The sequence below is a fragment of the Seriola aureovittata genome, chromosome 3 (assembly GCF_021018895.1).
Source record: "Seriola aureovittata isolate HTS-2021-v1 ecotype China chromosome 3, ASM2101889v1, whole genome shotgun sequence".
Lineage (NCBI taxonomy): Eukaryota > Metazoa > Chordata > Actinopteri > Carangiformes > Carangidae > Seriola > Seriola aureovittata.
Window position 1 is genome coordinate 20,468,742 of NC_079366.1, and position 20,804 is coordinate 20,489,545.

Consider the following 20,804-nt stretch of genomic DNA (forward strand, 5'->3'; position numbering starts at 1 on the left):
CGTGACCACCGACCTTCCTCCCACTTTTTTTTTTTCCGTGTGCCCGGGTCTGGATCTGTGAGCCTGTCCCGGAGTCCTGTAGCAGCCGGTCCACACACACATCATGGCTTTCTTTACCCACCAGATCTGCAGAAGTTTCTCGTCCTCGGCTGTGAGGAATGTTGTTATTAAACACGTGACGATCATCGGAGGTGGACAGATGGGTGCAGGAATTGCACAGGTACGCGGCGAAATGCCTCCGGAACGGGCTCTGCTTAGCCAAGTAGTTTAGCAGTTAGCTTCACCATAACTAGCCAGCTGACATGCTACAAATCAGACCAGGCGCTTCAAGTTTCGACTGTGTTATTTTATATAAGGTTACTAAATATTAAAGCATCCGGATTGGGATCGGGGCTTGTTCTGCTTAAACAGCTGTGCGTACAATGTGCAAACAAAACAAGTTGTCATTGACGTTTACCTGAAGTGAAAACCCTGCCTAACATTAGTGCTGCAACCACGATTCATTATTGATTAACCTGACTTTATTTATCTTCACTAAAAGGATAAATTATCTATATATAGTATGACAGCTGCATATATACAAACAGTTTTACCTACATGTATTCAGCCATACATGAAAACAAAGTAAACGAGCGGTAGGAAGCTAATAGCCCATGAATATTAAACCTGAAGGTATGACTAACTGAATTACACTAAACAGAAATAGTCAAGGTCAGAGAGACTATTGTATAATAATTGGGGAAAAAAGAAAAGATATATATATTCCGACAGCAATGTCCAACAACCAACACTATTATTGGGAATTCACCAGTGTGTGTTTTAAGTTTGAGTCTCACAATAAGGCACCTCTGTATCTGAATGAAAATTGATACAACTGCCATTGAATGCCTTCTGGTTATTATCTTGGCTAATCGTTTTGTCTATAAAATGTCATAAACTGTGAAAAAGCCTGGTACAATTTCCCAAAGTGAAGGTGATGTGTTTAAATGTCTTAAATCTTATCTGACCAGCAGTCCAAAACCCAAAGATGCTCAGGGGTTACTGCCATGTAGGACAAAAGAAACATCAAATCTTCACATGGGGTCAATTGAGATCAAACAACTCCCTGATGATCGGCCTAAAACTTTGCACAGTACTGCCTTTGAAAAGAATTTCAGTTTATGAATCATTACATTAAGATGCCATTTTGTTGCATATCATATAACTACAAAAGCCAATAGCAGCCAATGGTACTTTTAAAAACAAGTTTTACATTTCCTTGATAGTGAATGGTTTTCTTTTCTCACAGCACAATCACCGATTGTTTCCATCAGGAAGCTAGAAATATTTCACTTGTCCGTAAATGCATTTGTTTCCTTGTGGTGTAACACAGACAAGACAAAACTCATGAAGGATTCAGTTGAAATGCATGCAGGGAATATTAGAAGATACAGATCTTTGCCACAAGGTGTCACCCTCTGTATTTGGTCTTGAGTAATCTACTATAGGAGAATGTGAGCTGCCCCAAATACATACCACATGCTTACAGACCACAGTTCTGAGTCTCACAGTATACATGTTGTCATGTGGTGTTTGTCGTTTTTATACCAAAAAAAAATGAAAGTACTAACTTTTGTATTAATACTATTATTGTTAGTTTTTTCTGTGATCTTCATCAGGCTTTTTCACCACCACTCTCGATGTGTACCGCCATATCCTTTTGTGCATTGCACTCTACATCAACCGCACACTCAGAAATCAGCTGTTTTTTATTAGTATGCAGCTGTGCTATAAAGTCAGTGAAGACTTTAAAGACAGGCAACAGTGGCTGTCGCTATTATCTGCTGCAATTACACAGAAAGAGCTTCAACAAACTAACACCTGCATCACCTTATTTGCTCCCACCTCAACATCACTGACAAGTTGTGGCTGTATTTTAAGTTGTCGTGAACTCATCTCCTTCTGGAAGGTTGCTGCATCGACGGGCCACTCGGTGACGCTGGTGGACACAAATGACGACATCCTGAAAAAGTCTGTCAAAGGAATCGAAGGGAGCCTTAAAAGAGTGGTCAAGAAGAAGTACGCTGATAAGCCAGAGGTGAGACGCAGTAGATCAACAACCAGGTCACTGCTAGAGTGAAATGTGTGCAATTAATGGGCAATATTGTGTTCGGTTTGTTTCAGGCAGGTGAAGAGTTCATCCAGAAAGTCTTGCAGAATGTTTCTACCTCGACAGACGCTGGATCTGCTGCGCAGAGCTCGGATCTTGTGTTGGAGGCCATTGTGGAAAATCTAAAAATCAAGCAGGATCTCTTCGGTCGTCTTGACAAGCTGGCACCGCCGTAAGCACTGTCCCCTTTCTGCTCTATTCATTAGCTATAAGTGTTAGATCGGAAAAAGAGTGTGGCCTCAGTGTGGCATCATGACTGTGCAATCACGTGCCAGGAAATGCCGAGAGGATTTCACACCAACCAGAAGCTGCATGTTCTGCGTTTTATATGCTTCAGTGTGTGCTGTTATCTAAAGCATGTTTCCACTTCAGTTATCAGTATTTAAAAAGACCGAATCAACTCTTCTAAATTTCCCAAACACTAGAGGGATGAGAGCAGATGTTACATTTGGATAATGAAAGGAAATAAAGTGCTGAAAGGCTCACATCTGCTTTTAGTATATGTGCTGCTTACTGCTCGTTTTTCTGCACTTCGCATTTTAGACACACCATCTTCGCCAGCAACACATCCTCCCTGCCTATCTCTGACATCGCCAGCTCCACCAACCGGCTGGACAGATTCGGCGGCCTCCACTTCTTCAACCCGGTCCCTATGATGAAGCTTGTAGAGGTAGGGCCCCGAAAAAAAAAATAAATAAATAAATCAGTGTTTATTTTTATTTATTTGTCTTCTTCAGATCAAACAGTGTGAACTGCAGCGCCCACTAGAAAACAGACAGATGTGAGAGTGGAGATGACTTCTTATCTAACTCTCTGAAAAAGCAAATGAGTGAATTTTCAAGAATTGTCAAAAGCATCGCTTAAACTACCAATAATTAAGTTACAGAGGACGGCTCTCGCATGCAGAGCTCACCACCTCCATGCTTTTAACACATTATTTGGACCATTATTCGACAAGAGATTAATAGAATATACTGATTCAGATTAATACTGATTGAACACTTGGGGCTTTTGCTTCTTCAGAGGGAAATACTGAGAATTGAAAAATGCCCCGAATATAATCTAATAAAGTGTCACAGGCTGGTGTGGTGTAGACGGTGAGATTCTTAAATCATTTAAGATCAGTAAAGGCATTATACAGCTGTCTAATGGCAGCAACACTTAAGTATTGATCTTCCACAGGTCATTGGAACCTCAGCAACAAGCCAAGACACTTTTGATTCCCTCCTGAACTTCAGCAAAATGCTTGGAAAAACACCCGTGTCCTGCAAGGTAAGATTTGCCGCCTGATTTCTTTACAGCTGTAGTCTCTCGCAGAATATATCAAACGGCCCACTCAGCAGAATCCAACGTCTCTCCACTCAGGATACACCAGGATTCATTGTAAACCGCCTGCTTGTTCCTTACATAATGGAGGCCATCCGGTTGTATGAGAGAGGTGTGTATACCTGCATGACCACCGAATGTCTCCACAGTGAAATTGCCATAGAAGTATTTAGGGGATGATTTATCAAGTGTCCATTACTTTTTTTTTTTCTGGGTGGGAATTTTAATTGGAAATGTAAGACTATAAAAGAATCTTGGCGTCAAGTTGCATGGATCAAATTCAGTATTGCTTATCAATTTTAATTTCTGAATGATTTCTGCATGTTTACGTTGTTTTTTTGTTCCTCTGTCTTCTTCCTCAGGTCATGGATCTAAAGAGGACATTGATATTGCCATGAAACTTGGTGCTGGTTATCCCATGGGACCCTTTGAGCTCTCGGACTATGTAGGACTAGACACAATGAAATTCATTATGGATGGTGAGTTGAAGTATGTGGGGGGGGGGGGGGGGGGGGGGGGAAGTGACTTTAATTTAAAACTGACTGCCAGTGGTAAGATGACATCACAGTAAGCAAGGAAAAACAACACTAACTTGAAAGAACTGATATATTAAATGTAGAATCTCATTACGTTCTATTATTGCATATGTTTAGGTTGGAGTGCAAAGGATCCCCACAACCCACTCTTTGCCCCGAGTGAATTGCTGAACAAGTTGGTTGCGGAGGGCAAATATGGCAAAAAGACGGGAGAAGGATTCTACAAGTACAAGTAATGAAGTTTTGCAGCGTTTCTGGTTTTGTGTGGAGGACGTCGATCTGGAACGAGTCAGAAAATGAACCATCCAAGAGGGACTAATAAGAAAAACGGAAATAGAAAAAGTGCCTGTGCCTTCTACATGAAAGGTCAACTTTTGTCTGTCAGTCCATTTTCTTATGTATTTATCCACTGAATTACATTTTTGTGTGTGTGGAGATTAAACGAAATGAAATTTAAAAAAGATTTTTTGAACACTTTGTTGAAGTGACTGTTTTGCAGATGCACATAAAAATCAGGTTGACAATGCCGCTTATATCTACCAGCATCAGTTCAGAAATAGCGCAAATTTTATTGAATAGGACCTGAAGCATTTCTTTCAGCTTAAATTGAATGTGCCACACAGGTCAATGCTATGGAAAGTAACTTTGACAGTTTGAATAAAACAATTCAACTGATTACTTACAGCAGCTATAACCAATTTTATAATAATGTATCAAATGAAATGTGAAACTGGTTGCTCATAGTGGTGGACCTATAGAAAATAATCATGCGAATTATCTGCAGCAGCCCTCGGCTTTACTTGGCATCATAGTGAGTTTCAGCTCGCTGTCCGAGCCGCCACTTCACTGCCCTGGTGCACCACCACCACTCTTAAGTTGTAAAAACCAACTTTATACCACCCGCTCAGCACTAAACAACAGACTGACAGTAGTTGGTGAACTCGGTAGCCAACAAGCCAGAAGGACATTGAATTAGCAACAAGTTCATCAGATCAACGTTCAAGATGTTGACATGTCAGTGTTCACAACTTGCACCCCCAAGTAGCTGAAAAAAATCTGATACGGCAACTTTAAAATTCCCTTCCATGATGATTTAAGTCAGAAAACACCCTGCTTTGAAGAATATTTTCTGTCTGGTATTGTTTCTCCACAATAAAAAAAATCCCTCAAATTATGTCTATTCTGTTTCAGCAAAAAATAAATAAATCACTCATTATGCAAATATTGTTCATTTCAAAAGTTGAACTTTGGGCACAAGATGTCTCCTGCTTCACTGAAAGGTCCAGTCTCAGTGTTTGTGCACTTGTGTGTCCACATGACAGTTGAGTAAACTGCATATTTGATTTACTGCTGGCCTCCGGATTAGTTGTAATAGCGCAAAATCATGATCTTAAACTGAGATTTATAAAAAACTTCAGCAGATGAATGTGAAAACAACTGTCAAACTCACATAAATCATTCTGCACAGTGAAACACCCAAGTGAAGAAACAATAAATATGCAGACCACATTTATGAGTGGAGGAGCCTCATACCATGTACTACATACTATAAAGGTATAATGTAATTCATATTGTAATTCTACTATTGCAGCTTCTGCCAGTGTTAAAGGGTTATTTGGGGCTTTGTAAATAAAACTGACTTGAATGCACAAATCGAGTCATTTGTCATGTGCTTTTATAAAGCATCTCAAACTTCAGGAATGTTTGGTCTTACCCTCTTGGTTTCTTCAAAATGTCCTGTTAACCAAACAAAAACACAAGGTGGCGCTGGTTTACTTGAAATGGGGACATTCAAGAGACAATTCAGGTTTGTCTATACAGGACATTTTCCTTTGATCTTGGGTCTTTCATCAAAAATGTTGTTTACTTTAAAAAAGTTGATCGTTACACCTTAAGAGTTTTTATTGAGTTTTTCAGAATCTTTTTTTAAAAAACACAAATCATCTCATTCCCCGGTTGAAAGATTTGAATGCTCAGATGATATACGCTTCATTATCATTGCAATAATACTGTACAAATGTAGCCCTGAGCATTGTATGTTTTTGGAGTTTTAATTATTGAAGTTGAATTTTTTAAGTTGTATTGAATGTGTTTTACCTGCTTCATACTGCCAGTGGATACTTTAATCTCCAAGGATGACACACAGGCTGTTACATCTGGCATTTTCCAGCTCTGGTCTTTCCACCACACAAGTGATCACATGAGCCAATGGTGCCTTTTTATTTTTCCTTAAAAAATAAACAAAAAACAAAACAAAAACAAAAAACAAAACAAAAAACCAAAACATGTTGGAACAGTTCAAATATGACCACTTGGGAAGCAAAATGCTCTACCAAGATGACAGTGACCCAGAATATGATAATAAAAAAAGGAATTCATCAAGTAATACTAAAATAGAGCAATAAAATCAAAATGTTACAGAGATGCTTGCATGGAATAAACAACATGGCTAAAGACCACACTATTAGCTACCAGAGAGAAAAGACAAAGGTCCATTGCAATAAAAGAAAGACTGCCAAGTGCTGGGGTAAATATATATATCTGCTTCATTTGTCATGTTTTAGAACAATAAAATATAGGCCTCTGAGCTATCACTCTCGCCTTTGTCCTAATGTTGCCTGCAAAAATACCAAGAAAATTGACATATCCTGACAGTTTTAAAAAGTACACATACTGAGCATTATTTTACATCTGAGCAAGACTCGAGGTCACTATTTGTTACAAATAGTTATCAAAAGAAGCCTTAAGTTTTAATTTTCTGCAAGACGCTTCAACAAGAAAAATGGCTTTCCTGTGTCCAAAGCTTATTTTCATATAGACCACTATATAAAAAAACAATATTTAAAAAAAAAAAAAAGGAAAAAAAAGAAAAAAAAAATCACTAAAATATACACCGAGAAATTGAAACAAGGGTTCAAGATACAAAAAAGCATTCAAAATCAAAATTCAGTCTAAAATGAAAAGCAAATCAAATTGTTGATCCTTTTTTGCACCAACTGGTCAGCAACAAACTACAATGGCGTCTTGAGGACGTTTCTTAGACAAGATGAGATCCCTCCATCCTCCTTAGTGCAGTCTAAAAAGAGGTGTTTGGTCAGTCGGGCGAAACCCCAAATGGTCTCAAAAATCCAGTGAGAGAGCGAGAGAGAGAGAGGGGAGGGGGTTTTCAGGGAGTGAATGTCGGCCTAATAAACTATACAAAGGAACAGAGATGACAAATAACTTACAATAACTTAGAAACAGGTGTTTGGAGAGTTTGGGCGGTGCAGGGGAGAAGTTTGTGCGCACATCAAAATTGCTGCTGTTTTTCAGTGCAGTGCCTTGGATTGCAGTAAAGCTGATTTGTAAAGGAAACTGACAAAACACAGACGTCAAATTGATGCTTTCTGGGTTTTCGGTGCGAGAACGTGGTTTTCGTGAGGGTGCTCCTACTAATCATGATTGTCTTGTTCAGTTCAGTGTCTCTACAGCAGGCGCCTTCAGGAAGGGAGTAGAGTCAAACAGTGAAGTGTTTTTGGTGGTGGTGGCATGTGACTGTGTTGAAGGAAAGGGAGTAGGGTTAGGTGGGGGAGGAAAGGGAGGGAGGGAGGGAGGGAAGGGGGTCCTCTGAGAACTGGAGGCTTCAGTTTGGAGATTTAAGGGTCTTCATGGAATCTAACAGGCCTCCATCTCTAGCAGAGGGCCCGTAGCTGCTGCCTTCGCTTTGCATGTGGAGAAATTGTTCCGTTTTCCTCCTGAAGAAGAAGAAGAAAAAAAACAAAAAAAAAAAACAACACAGATTAGAACAAAAGAAAAAACGATCAATCAACTGCACAAACTATGAACTAACTGCATCTGTATACAAAAAGGAAAATCTGCTGATTTTCCATGGGAAAAAAAAATTGTTTTTGAAACACATCAGCAACCCACACTAAAACACAGGTCACATTCACGTCACATTAACCAAAACCAGACATATCAAGATGAATCAGAATGACTCAAAAGTGTCTCAGCATGCAAGCATTCCTCCCCACATCAGCAAAGGACAAATTACAAGCATTACCGTCTACATAATCAATCTTTTTTTTTTTGTCCTTAATGTTACAGCTGATTGAATGAAAGCCCGAGTGTTGAGCCAAGCACTGAACTACAGAGGGGCTATAGGTCAGTGACAGGATGTGGGCTGGTCTGGCTTTGATCTAGTCTGACATGGGGGTTGCCGTGACCCAGCTGGCAATGCTACGCTCCTCTGTGCCCTCCCCTGACTGACTCACTCCTCCTCTCACTCTCTCAAGGCAAGCACCCAATTGTGTAGCTTCTGGTTGACATTTAGGCCGCCGCTGCAGGTGGGCGATGGGAAAACAAGATGAGGAAATACTCTTCGCACAGGAGGATCACCACATTGACCCAGCCGGTTAAAACTAGCAAGAGTTCATGAAACTATAGATGGTAATTATCTGAACCAAAGCAGTCCAGGTGCAGGTTGATGCTGTGGTGTAAAAATGTTACCTGACTGCTCAGTCCACTTCACAGGACTCTCATGAAATTGGCCCCTTTCCCTGACAGGGAAATTGTTTGTCAAGCTGCAAAAGTGTTCTTTTCCCTCTCGTGATCCGGGCTTGAGCTAACATAACAGAGTTAGCTTCAGTTATTGACAAGCCAAGGAGAGTTATTTTAGACCAGAGCAGCATCAAATAGAATCTGTGATCAAAGTGGAGAGACAGAGGTGGATGGATGCCTCCTGCGACTAAAAAGATGGATGTTTTGTGAAGGCGAAAAAAAGGAAAAGAAACGGTATTAGTTTGCCTCTCCCTTGTGGCAAAGCCAAGAGTGTGTTTTTGTAGGAGAGAAGTCAGCTGAGCCCTGCTGCTCGCTGCATCTTAACACTCAAACACACACAAAAACACACGCACGCACGCACGCACGCACGCACGCACGCACGCACGCACGCACACACGCACACACACACACACACACACAATCCTGCAGACTGCTTTACCACATGTGGATAAAAGGGAACAGGACAGAGGCCACCTTTCCCGAGGAGAGCTGACCCTGAGCTGCACAGAGCAGAAACTGAAAGGAGCACAGCGCTGAGAGAGAAAGAGAGAGCCCCTGTCGCTTTTATTTACCTCCGCCGCCCTCCCTCTTTTCATCCCAGGATCTCAAAGCGGGCCCGCACGCCCGGTACTGCACCCTGTTTCCTGGGGAGCATTTTTCCTTCCCCCACCACAGACATGAAAAGCGCTGGCCTTCCTGCCTGGGGAAGAGGCCTGAGGGGCTGCGGGCAAGAAGTGTGTGTGTGTGTGTGTGTGTGTGTGTGTGTGTGTGTGTGTGTGTGTGTGTGTGTGTGTGTGTGTGTGTGTGTGTGTGTGTGTGTATGTATGTGTGTGTGTGTGTGTGCGTGCATGAGTGTGTTTCCAAAAAAAAAAAAAAGGGTTGGTGGTAACAGCAGGGATGTGTGCTTGCGTGGTGGTTGGTTGTAGGGGGCAGCAGGCCAGCGCTTCACAAGGTCCAGCCGACACAAACACTGGGATTCAGGAGCAACTTGACCCCTCCTCTCCTCTCCCCTCACCTCCCTCCTCCTCCCCCTCCTCCCCCTCCCTCTACATTAGTGCTCAGGAATGCCGGCTGGAGTTTTTTTTTTTTTTTTTTTTTGCAGGAAATGAAACGCTCCTCTGTTCAGACGGCTAGCGAAGGTTTAGTCTTCCCCCTTCTCTCTCCCCCAATTCCTTTCCCTCTACGGGACGGAGGGAGGGAGGGAGGGAGAGGGGAGGGGGAAGGAGTCGGACAAGCTCTCGCCCAGCTTTTGAAGTGTGGGAGGTTAAGATAACTGGCACAGCCTCGCGTCTCAATCGCCGCTTTCACCTCCCAGGCCAAATCAAAGCGCCCGCAGCTGGGGCCCACCCGCCTTATAGCCCCTTAACCTCCAAACCCACCGACCCACCCACCTCCTCAGCTCCCTCCCTCCTTCCTTACACGGAGCTCTGGGGTTTCTTTTGGTGCCATTAAAAAGGAAAACACCGCCGACAAATTACTCTAAAAATAAGCCAAGTGGAGAGAGGTGTCTCCAACACAGGCTGACGTGCAGACTTTACCATGGCAGAGAGAGGACGGGAGATTTGGAGGACATAAGAGAGGGAAAGACTAATGGGAGAAGGAGAGCAACGCAAGTGAAGAAAGCTCTGTTTTGAAGGATGATTCCTGTTTATTACAACTTGGGTCTTATTTTCATGGTTTCATTCTTTATCGGTTATGACAAGATTGTACTCGCCAAGTTAATTGAGAAGTGGGAACATGATGACACTGCTAAAAACTAGTCTGAGGGTTTGTATACAACCTGCCTGACTGTCACACTGCACATATTTCTTGCCCCATTGGACTTCCTTTGAGCAATCTCGCCCCGTTATCAGATCTCAGCAAGTAGGAAAGATAACCAAAATTAAAAAACGGCAAGTTTGAGTTCTGTGTTGTAATAAACTGGAATTATCCTTTAACTGTCAGGTCAAAGTCAGGGCACGAAAATACTCTGAGGCTGCAAATATTTTCATTATCCTTGAATCTGTCAATTATTTTCTCAACTGTTTGGTTGCTTACTCTAGAGATGGACAGAAAAAAAATTAAAATGCACATCACAATTTCTCAACATCCAGAGCAAGAAATGGCTTGTTTTTGTAAACAGTAGAAAAACCCCAAGAAGATAGTCAGAAACAGAAAAGCAGCTAAAACCACTGAATGTTAAACTGTCAATGAAACAATGAATTAACTACCCAACTTGTCTGACCCTCGACCAATACAATCAGCACAAGTGACAAGAACCATAATTGGTTAACGAAACAGAAACAGGACCAACTAAATAAACCAATCCGACCTAATCTGACAAGGATGAAAGCGGAAACTGGTGGCCCTCTTATTTCAACCTGAGATCCGATAAAAAAAAAAAAAAAAAAAAAGTGCCAACTCTTTGTTACATCATACACTGAGGTCAGGCTAACAGACCATGAGCTCTAGTAAGGAAATGTCCACACATTTAGATTAGAGTCTGAGTGTGGTGAGAGGTCTTGGCAGTGATCGCACAGCTGGCTCTGGTGACACCTTTTCAAAGAAACTTCTTCTCTATAAAATTGTGGTAGTGCCGCTCTTAGAGACAAGGGGAAAATAAAACAGGCAAGGCAATAAAAAAAAAAAAAAGGCACCTGAAAGAGAAGGCGATGTCTTAAACAAAAATGCTGTGCACTGTCAGCACTTTCTTCAGCTCTGAGACATTCAACATAAAAGAAATCACCACTTAAGAAAAGCTTTGAAATTTTTAACATCCAATCAAAAGGGGGGCTCAGGGGGGCTGTATCTTTACCACAGGGGCTATCAGCAACTAACCAGTTAGCCAGGAGGAGCTGAAACTAAAAGGGTGAAGAGAAAGAGGAGGAAAGACTGTTAAATATTGGAGAGTAGGGAAGGGTGGAGACTGGTTGTGGTCAAAAGGGGAAAAGGGGAGGGTGGGGGGGAGTCATCAAAACCCCAAACCTCAGGCATGTGTGGGTGAGACTAGGGGAGCATGGGAGGGTGTGGATAGGAGAGGGGGGAGGTAGTGGGAGGCGTTGCCCACATCTGAGGCGGCATCGCTGGGGGCCTGGGCAGCTGAAGTCTGGCCGTGTGCCCCCGCACAGCTCAGTCTGAGCCGCTGCAGGCTGGGGGATGTCAGGAGGTGGGGGGGTGGGTGGGTGGGGAGGGTGTTTGCAGCACATTCAAAGAGCCTACACAATGACTGCTCCCTCTGCTGTGGTATCGCTTCAAAGGCCTCCACCGCCACTCATATTCACGTCAAGACAGAGGAGAAGGAGCAGGAAAAGGGGGAGCGAGGCAGAAAATGATGAGTGAAAGATGAAAAAAAAAGAAAAGAAAAAGGGCTGGGGATGAGGTTTTGCCTGCTTAAACAATGACCAGACTGACTAGAGTAAAATACAAATAAACACAGCTTCCTTCAAGCTCCACTGTTCTCTTCCTGTCTGTGCCCCCATGTTACCTGGAGGCCTTTCATTCAGAGATAGGCATCTCTCGAGGGGAGTATTGTGTAAGGCCATATATCTCCGCCTCTTCCAAAAAAAGGGGCTGCAATGCCTCAAGGAGCCACAGGGGCGAGGTGGAGGTGGATATGGAGGTGGGGGGGCAGACGGAGAGAGAAAGGGAGGAAGTGAAGAAGACATTACAATGAAAAAAAAAAACTAAGACACTGGACCCTCATACTGTTACTGCAGCTGGCCAAACCACAACAAAACAGGCCCGTGACTCAATCAAAACAAATTTCAAGCCCCAGTCTAAACAATGGGAGCACTATGGCTGCATTTTCTCACATGTAAACACAGACCTTTAAGAGGGCTATACCCTGGTCTTAATGTTTTTTTTCTCTCTCACTCTCAGAAGTGTCAAATAAGGTTGCCAGACCAGGGTGAGACGACCCTGTCAGGGTAAAAGATTTGTACTTCCAAGCTCAAACCACAAATGCATACTTAAATTACATCGAGTTTGACATACAGCCACCCTCTGGAAGTCCGTATGCTAAGTGCTGAGAGGGTTATTTCTCTTCACAGAGTGGACTTTGTGGAGGTCAGGGGAGTGGGAGAACGGGAGGATGGTGGGGGTGAACATTTCCGATTCTATATCCTCCCCACAGTAACATTAGCTGGGGCGTCACTGTGATTTAAGCCCAAATCTCTCTCCGGCACATCCCCACCCATAACTTTTTTTTTTTAAGAAGAAGAAGAAGAAAAAGAAGAAGTACAGTTTTAAAAACATCCTCTCATCTCCTGTTCGCCGCTCAGAGCGAGACCCAGAGTCACTTTTGCGATCCGGATTCCTTCCCCAATTATCCCAGGTCACTAATAAGGCGGGGTGTGGAGGCACTGGGCTGTGCCGCAGTGGCCTAGAGGCTCGGTGCCAAATTGAAACGACTCGGGAAATAGAGGCAGACTCTGAATCTTGCCTAATTGCAGCTGGAGTGTGTGGCTGGCTGCTCAGATGTGTGTGAAAGAGAGAGAAATGTGCAGAGAGTGATGAGGGTCTAAGAGAGAGAGAGAGAGAGAGAGAGAGAGAGAGAGAGAGAGAGAGAGAGAGAGAGAGAGAGAGAGAGAGAGAGAGAGAGAGAGAGAGAGAGAGAGAGACGATGAGAGGCATCAAATAAAGAGAGAGAAAAGGGAAAGAAATGAGGGATGGAGATTGAAGGATGAGTGGCAGTTGAGTGAGATTGGGTAAACTCAGAACCCAGAGAATGAGGGATTTTCTTCTGGCCCTTTTCTTGCTCTCCCTTTCCCCCTAACACACTCCCTCCCTCCTCTCTCCTCCCTCCTCGCTCATCAAAGTCTTTTGACAGCTGACTTCTGGCTGCACACATCAGAGGGAGCAGAGCCGGGGCAAGGCTGAGACAGAGAGAGGAGGAGAGAGAGTAGCCACCACCAAAGCTCCTGCTTGAACAACACTTTCTTTCATGTTTCTGGACCAGGACATGTGGTTAGAAATGACCCTTGATGCACTTACCAAGTATCTTTTTTTTTTTTTTTTTTTTTTTTTTTTTTAAAAGCCAAGATATCCTGGATCATGTGATCAAAAAAAAAAAAAAAAAAAAAACCAACCTCTTGTACGAGCGTATGGGCAAACTGACTCGTAAAGACATGTCAACAAAAGAGCACCTTCATAAAAGTCAGAGCAAGATGACTCACACGCAGTTTTATGGTAGTTTGCAAGTGTTTGCAACTTGCTAGCAAAATTAAAAAGCCACCTTTGTTAGGAGTGTCTCCCCCCTGTGAAAAAAATGTGCAGTGGCTGAAACGGAAGAAAGCCTCGAGGGCATGTATGTGTCTCGGCCAGATAACTATCTCAAAGGCTGTGAATCAGTGGGCTTAGTCAGACAAAAGGCTAACAGTGCGAGAGGAAACAAGAAAGGGAGAAACCAAAAAAAAAAAAAAAATAGAAGGGCGCAGAAACAGTGAGACAAGAAGGAGTAGAAGTGCACATTTCAAGTCGGAGTAAGGAAGGCTGGAAGATGGCGTGATGAGGGGAAGAGACGGAAACCCTAATTTCACAATGTCAGAGTAATGGCTTCTCAGAGTGCTGTTCCACTGTGGTGAGAGCCAGCTGTGTGGCGGGCCCAGTGTTTGACACGCTAAAGATAACAAAGAGAACCAACGTCAAGCCATGAAACACTGCTCCACGACTCAACTCCTGGTTTGCCTCACAGGCAGAAAAACTCAGCAGAAGCCATAAAATGTTAATATGAAAATGTATTAAGTCAATTTTCCCTCCATAAAATCTACCTAGACTGAAGCATTTCATTTTGTTATGCTGAATATTCTTCATTATGACTGTACAAGTGCTAAAAATAAAATCTAATGGAGCAAATGTTCACCATGTGTTTGAACCACTGCACAAAAAAAAGGTGTTCAAATTGTGTCTTCAGAATTAACTCATTAACAAATTTCCTTCCAGATTTCTCATACAGGGTTAGAGACAGATGGGGTAGAGGCTGGGGCAGATGAAAAGAAACAGACAAACGAGTTCATTTAAAAGATGTTTTTTGGCGAATACACCAAGCTAACCTCAATCCAGCTCTTTGGGATCTGCATAAATTGAGGGCTTGGGGAGTTGTGGCAGTATCCTTGGTATTATGCATATTAGTTTAAGGCTGTCACTGAGAATCAGCAAGGGTGTCCATCCCACTGCGGCTAGGCGCTGCTAATTATTGGATCAGAGATAAAGTGCTTTTTAGCGCTCGCTCTCTGTGCGCTTTGAAAATGGGCTGTGGTGAAAAAAAAAAAAAGAAAAAAAGAGAAAATAAAAGCTGCCCAATTTTGGGTTCAGGGAGAGCCACTGGGTCAGGAATCGATCAAGTGAAAACCTTTGTCTGGTTGGGGTGATTTTGACGTAAGACCAGATTTGTCACATCTGCCCGGCTTTTTCTGCTGCCGAAAGGGAGCGGAATAACAGGATGCTACCAGACTCACTGGGAGGGAGAGGGAGAGGGAAGGAGATAGATGGAAGGAAAAAGATCCAGAGAGAGTAAAGAAGATTGAAAGAGGGGAAAATAGACTTGCCTTTGCTACACTTTGGGAAAGTTAATCCTTTCAACAAAAAAAAAAAAAAAAAAAAAAAAAGGGACAGGTGACAGTTTGGAGAGGGTTTGACATGTCACATGAATCAATATATCTCAACATATCTTTCACATGTTAAAAAAAAAAAAAAAAACGACTACAGGAGTTCCTTTGTTATGAAAGCATTATAGACACCCTGAAACCCCAGATACCATGAAATCTTATTAAGGTATAGCATCTCATTAAGTTCCTGCCAAACAAGCTGCCGAGTCCTGTTCTGCAGCACAAAGATGCAGAGAGAGACAACACATGTAGTCCATATGGGGCTGAGCTGAGCTGACATCCTAGCCTCCACCAGCAGTAAAAAAAAAAAAAAAAAAAAAAATGTTGTGGGCTTGCTAAACTGCTTTCAGATGTATTATTTAGTAAACACTGAGTGGATGAGCTGTCTGATTTATTAAGCAATGTTTTTCAAAACCACTTTTTTTTTTTTTATTTGGACATTTTTGTAATGCATGATGGAAGAAAAATAAGACAGAAACTGCTGACACATCATCTGACCATTCATCCAACCAGTGCTGAATACAAAAACATTGAATTGAACAGTTCAGCATACACACACACACACATACACACATATACATGCAGAAAATCCAATGCCTATTGTGCTGAGGCCATTGAGCAAACTCCACACACAAAGCACAATCCCTCTTCAGGCCTTAACACCACTGACACAATGACTGTGGCGAGGTTAGGGTGGACCTTTTTAGGATTAGTCTGTGAGTACATACTCTCAAATCAGTGTTTAGCAGTTTAAAAAGACTTGACATATACTGAACTGGACCAGACAGGAAAGGGATAGAGGGGTTGTCTTACCATTTTCTCAGATGTACGCCGTTTTCATTCTCTGGCCTGTACCTGCAGAAAATTGCATCTTTTAAAAAAAAATGTTTTTTTGAGGTATCTGGACGGCACAGATCTTTATCGTCCATTTGGCCTACACAGTGTACAGACCAAAAGCGAAAAAAAATTGACATTTTCCTTAAGATGTAATTCTCAATGGATTACACTTTCAGTGCTAAGGGGAAGCTCAAAAGCGCAGCTAAACAAGGTCAGCAGAAAGACATACTCAAGTGCAGCAAGCAAACAAATAGTGCAAAGCCCAGAATCAGTAAGTAGTCGTATAGAATGGACAGACTAATCCCAAAGTAGGTGTAATATGTGAAGACAGGGATGAGAGAGTGGCAAGGGACAAACAAATGGAGGGATGTATACAAAGAAAGTCTCCTAGGAAGTGAGTGAGTGTATCGCCTGCACAAGACAGTCTGCTGAAGCCAGGGTAAGGATAGCAGGTGACATTAGTCTGACATTAGTGTATAACTCTACTTGTCCATATCTACCGGGAGATTAGTGTGTTTTTACAGGGTGTGCATTAGTAAAAGAAATGCAGCAATATACTGTAAAAGATGATGTGTATTCTATGGGAAGATGGTAGAACACAACTTCAAGATGCAACAGACAAAAAAGAAAAAAGAACGAACTGCAGGGGCTGTTGCTTACCTGTAGCCGATTCCTGCATCTTCTCCCTCTTCCGCTTCTTCTTCTTTCCCTAAAAAATATACAGAGGAACGCATAAAGTGTGGCTCCAGCACTCACGCTCACTAGACCACTCTGATATCCTGCTGCTGACTGCCATGTTCACTCATCCCCTGCTGGGCATCCAACCAGCATCCCTCAGACTCCGGACTCCACCGCAAACTGCCACGCTGAGAGGGACGGATCAACCAAGAGTCTGATATGATAGAAGTGTTAAGTGCTGTACCTGCTCTCAACTGGTTTTAAATGATTTACTATTACTATTACTGATTTACTATTACTATTACTACTATTTATATGTTGTTTTTTTTTGGAGTTGTGACTATCCCAGTGGTAGCTTATTCCACCGTTGTGACCAGTCTGTGTCAGATTTCCACTACCTTTGAAGTCCCTCTAATGACAAACATTAACATGAAGTGCAATTAAAAATGCTCACTGTAATTAGGCTAGTCTAGCTCTATGGCTGTGAAGAGCGCCACTCTTTTTCCAGCGAGGTGGTGGGAGTTTGTAAGGATTTATAGCTTATGCTAAATCCCCAGGGGGGAGACTATAGGTATAGATAGCAGCGTAGAGTCGTTCTAGTCAAATATGAGCAGCACTTTGGTTTCCTGCTGCAAAGTCTGCTAATCCACTTATTCATGAGCTAATCTGCCTTCTACTGCTGCGGCAGACAGGGGAGAAGAGAGACTAAGTGAGAGTGGGTGAGAGAAAGGATGAGAGAGGGGGTACACAGCAAAACTATGAATGCTACACGCTCTCAATGCCAGTGCGTTACCTATTTTGGGTGTCTCCAGGCACGATGTGCTGCCTGTATACAGCTGAGGGAGGGGTCACAGAGCAGTGCTCACAGGGAGACAAAATTCGTTTGTAAGAAATGTTTTGCATTAAACATATAAATTTCCCTTTATCTTTCCAGCATGCCAAGTAGAAAGCAATTCCTCTACTTTTTTCGCTACCCGTCAAATGTGTTTGTACTAACAAAGCTGGAAATGAAACGGGAACTGGGCTAAGTGTCACTGGCTGATGTAGTGTATCTTTAACTGTGCTGTGCTTCACTGGGAGCAGAGCTGTGAAACTGTCTTCCCCTCAGCGAGGCATTTTGGCAGTGGAGCAGTGGAGGCAGAAGGAGGAGGGATGCTGCCGGTGTCCGAGGGGAGGCAGATAAACACCACAAAGCACTTTGGTGGTGGAGTGAATGTGAGTGCCGGAGCCACACTTTTTAATAAAGGCTGGTGCTCTCTCTCTCACAAATTCATACACACCACATACTCAGAGACCGATTTTGACAACTTCCAGCCACATGCACGCACACACACGCACATACACACACACACACACACACACACAGTGATATACACCAAAAAACAGGCTGAATCTTAAATCCAGCTGAACCTCCCACATTCACAAACAAAATGGGCAGCTAGGGGAGCAAAGGTTGCTGCTGCTGAACGCTGTATGTGCGATCCAGCCTCCACAACTCAGTCTAACTGTTGCTTTTTACATCCAAAGCTCCACGCTGATATGGAACATCAAAGGCTAGCATAACCATTACCAGGCAATTTTCACTCACTGTGGCAATAATAATGTCCATGATGCTACAATCCATTTTAGTGTGGATGGTAATATAGCAGTGAATCACAGTGTTATGAATTACACATTAGGCTGAAACAAAGGGGTCCACAAATGGACGCTATTAGCATAGAGCGTACTAGTGTGAGTGTGAGTGTGTGTGTGTGTGTGATTATTGTGTGCCATTTAAAGAACATGTCATGCACCACTGACAAACAAACAACGTAAACTAACAAACACACACGCAGGCGCACCTCTGCCAATCTGTTCTGTTGATACTTACATAATTGTCTCGAGCGGACCAGCCTGGGTAGAGCTGCATGTGGAGCTGCCGTTCCTTGCGGGCTAACTCATAATACTTAGCTTGCTCTTCCCGAGATAAAGCATGCCACTGTTTCAGTACAAAGGAGATTAGGGGAAAAAATAGCATACAGTCAATTACTGGCATGCACTCGCATGTTCCCTGCATAGAGAAGTGTGCTGGTGTTTTGGTAAAGAAAAAAAAAAATCCTTTTCAACTTCCAAACGTTTGGTGTAGAAAAAAAACAGGGGGGGGGGATAAAAGAGAGACAAAGAAGAAGGGGAAACATGATGAAGAGATTAACATGCACAAGAGTCAGAGAGGGAGAGAAGAGAAGAGAAGAGAGGGGGAAAAACTTTGATTTCATATCAAAACACTGGTTCCAATTTAGCAGCGCTTTTTATTCAAACTATGTCAGCGAGCAATTACCCTATGCAGGCCACAAACTAGGCTTTGCTGTGGCTGGCTGCCTGAACCGCTAGGCCTATTCGTTAAGGCTTTTAACATGGCTCTGTGGTTCCACTCTTTTCCCAATCCTCAAAAGGAACAAATTTTGTCATTTACAACCATGCCATTATCCAGGCATATTTTATTAAAGCCAATTTGATTAAATGTCACTTAGATAAGCAGTGTGTATCTGTGCTGCTGAGAGGGAAGTAATTGGCTGGGGCAATCATTATGACAATAATCACAACTAGTTCATAAAAAGATGTATGTTAATAGAGAGGAATCTTTGTCCTTTTTAAACTAATTGGGCCTGGAAAGTCAGTCCATGCAGCCTCTTCAGAGCCACGGCTTGAACTGTGATCTCTTGGTGATTTAACCCAATCCACAAAGATAAATTAGAGCGAAATGGCGAATGAGACTGTTGTATCAGAGTACACCAACTACGTGACCTACCCTTCGTCCCAGAATCTGATTGATGGCAGCGCTCTCCTTCAGCGTGCACTCGGCGACCACATTCGCACGCATCTCTTTCATGTAGAGCATGAAGGCGTTTAGCGGCTTCTTGATGTGCGGTCTTTTGGGCTCCTGCTCCTTTCTCTGTTCGTGCTGGGGTTTCCTGCAGAAAGAAAAGGGAAAAAAAAAAAAAAAAAAAAAACAAAAAAAACACGACAACGACACAGATGGAGGTAAATAAGGGGAAGAAACAAAATAGTTTGAAAATGAGAGAAATAAAAAGAGCAAAGCAATAGGAGAGGGAAATTGCGGTGCCGCAATGGCGACAAAAGCAGCGAGGGTCTGGTTGCTCTTAGCCAATGGTGAGAGGGGTTGCCACGCCATGGGCCCCTGCCTCTTTAATCATGTGCAGTTGTACAGTTGCAGCCCTTCATGCGGAGAGATTACTTCACCAGTAATGGCAACCAAACCCTTCTTGTCCACAGCACATTGCCAATCGCTTAAAACCAAATGCTCAAACTCACACACTCAAAAGACTCGACTCCCACTCCTGACTTACTTTCTAACAATCTTTTTGATACCAATACAGTCTTGGTACGAGGATGGCCATGAATAATGGAAATATCAGTGATAACCACTTCAGGGCGCTCACAGCACTTCCCACTGCACACACTGGGGATGTGAATTCAGTTCATCCGAGCACTAATCTAGGACCTGTATCTGTTGCTGGCTAAGTGTGTTGTGATCCCTGAGGCCAAATGAAGCATAGGCCTGTTATCAGTAGAGCACGGGCCCTCGCTGCCTATCTGCTCACATCAAGGGAAAGAGAACAAGGCTCTGACAGAGGGTTTGTTCAGCTATGGCCTATTGTAGTGGTGGAGTGCACAAATACCTGGAAGTATGTCATCTCAGAAAACTACTGATAGAGAGGTGAGGGGAGAAGCTTTAAAAAAAAAAAAAAAAAGTGTGAGAGGAGAGTGTTTGATGAAGGCCTTTTGTGTTTGCATGACTCACATGTGCATGATGTCTGTTTCATGCGGTGGCTCGTGTTTGACCTGTGGGTTGACGATGGCCGGGTGGGGGATCCCTGTGGCGTGGGGACCTGGGGGGCCGGGCACCATGTGGTGTGAGAACCTGCAATAACAGCCGATAACATGCACTGTAATCAACCACAGAGGACAAAGAAGGTATAAAGCATGGGAAGGGTCCACTAAGTGTCAAAACAGAAGGAAGGAAGGAAAATGATAAAGGCATATTTATTTGTTTGATGTTCAATGCTCAATATCTAGAGTGACAGTTTTTTAGCTGAAAGAGGGGATGATGAGAACAGGGTCACGTGTGTGTGCAGTTCTTTTAGCTCTAGATCT

General features: G+C 43.0%; 2 protein-coding genes across 7 annotated transcripts in view; one reads left to right on the forward strand and one right to left on the reverse strand.

The window, feature by feature from the left end:
• Positions 1 to 31: 31 nt before the first annotated feature.
• hadh (hydroxyacyl-CoA dehydrogenase) lies at positions 32 to 4,474 on the forward strand. The gene is made up of 8 exons (XM_056371163.1): positions 32 to 220; positions 1,949 to 2,077; positions 2,164 to 2,321; positions 2,693 to 2,819; positions 3,332 to 3,421; positions 3,515 to 3,587; positions 3,838 to 3,954; positions 4,129 to 4,474. The coding sequence occupies exons 1-8, from the start codon at positions 104 to 106 to the stop codon at positions 4,245 to 4,247; spliced, it is 930 nt and encodes a 309-aa protein (XP_056227138.1). The 5' UTR covers positions 32 to 103; the 3' UTR covers positions 4,248 to 4,474.
• A 1,685-nt stretch (positions 4,475 to 6,159) lies between these two features.
• The window catches only part of lef1 (lymphoid enhancer-binding factor 1), a 44,540-nt gene continuing 29,895 nt past the window's right edge, over positions 6,160 to 20,804 (reverse strand). Inside the window, exons 6-11 of one of the 6 annotated variants that reach the window (XM_056371161.1) lie at positions 20,452 to 20,571; positions 19,438 to 19,600; positions 18,520 to 18,627; positions 16,632 to 16,671; positions 15,948 to 15,989; positions 6,160 to 7,745 (exon numbers count right to left, since the gene is read on the reverse strand). In XM_056371161.1, coding sequence (XP_056227136.1) covers positions 15,955 to 15,989; positions 16,632 to 16,671; positions 18,520 to 18,627; positions 19,438 to 19,600; positions 20,452 to 20,571 — 466 coding nt within the window. In that variant the 3' untranslated portion in view covers positions 6,160 to 7,745; positions 15,948 to 15,954. Of the gene's footprint in view, positions 7,746 to 15,947; positions 15,990 to 16,631; positions 16,681 to 18,519; positions 18,628 to 19,437; positions 19,601 to 20,451; positions 20,572 to 20,804 lie in introns of all 6 variants that reach the window. The other 5 variants (XM_056371159.1, XM_056371158.1, XM_056371157.1 and 2 more) reach the window with 5 other exon arrangements.

Coding starts and splice junctions, on each gene's coding strand:
- hadh (XM_056371163.1), top strand. CDS start 104: ATGGCTTTCTTTACCCACCAGATCTGCAGAAGTTTCTCGTCCTCGGCT. Junction 221..1,948: donor TGGGTGCAGGAATTGCACAG/GTACGCGGCGAA, acceptor TCCTTCTGGAAG/GTTGCTGCATCGACGGGCCA. Junction 3,588..3,837: donor CATCCGGTTGTATGAGAGAG/GTGTGTATACCT, acceptor CTTCTTCCTCAG/GTCATGGATCTAAAGAGGAC.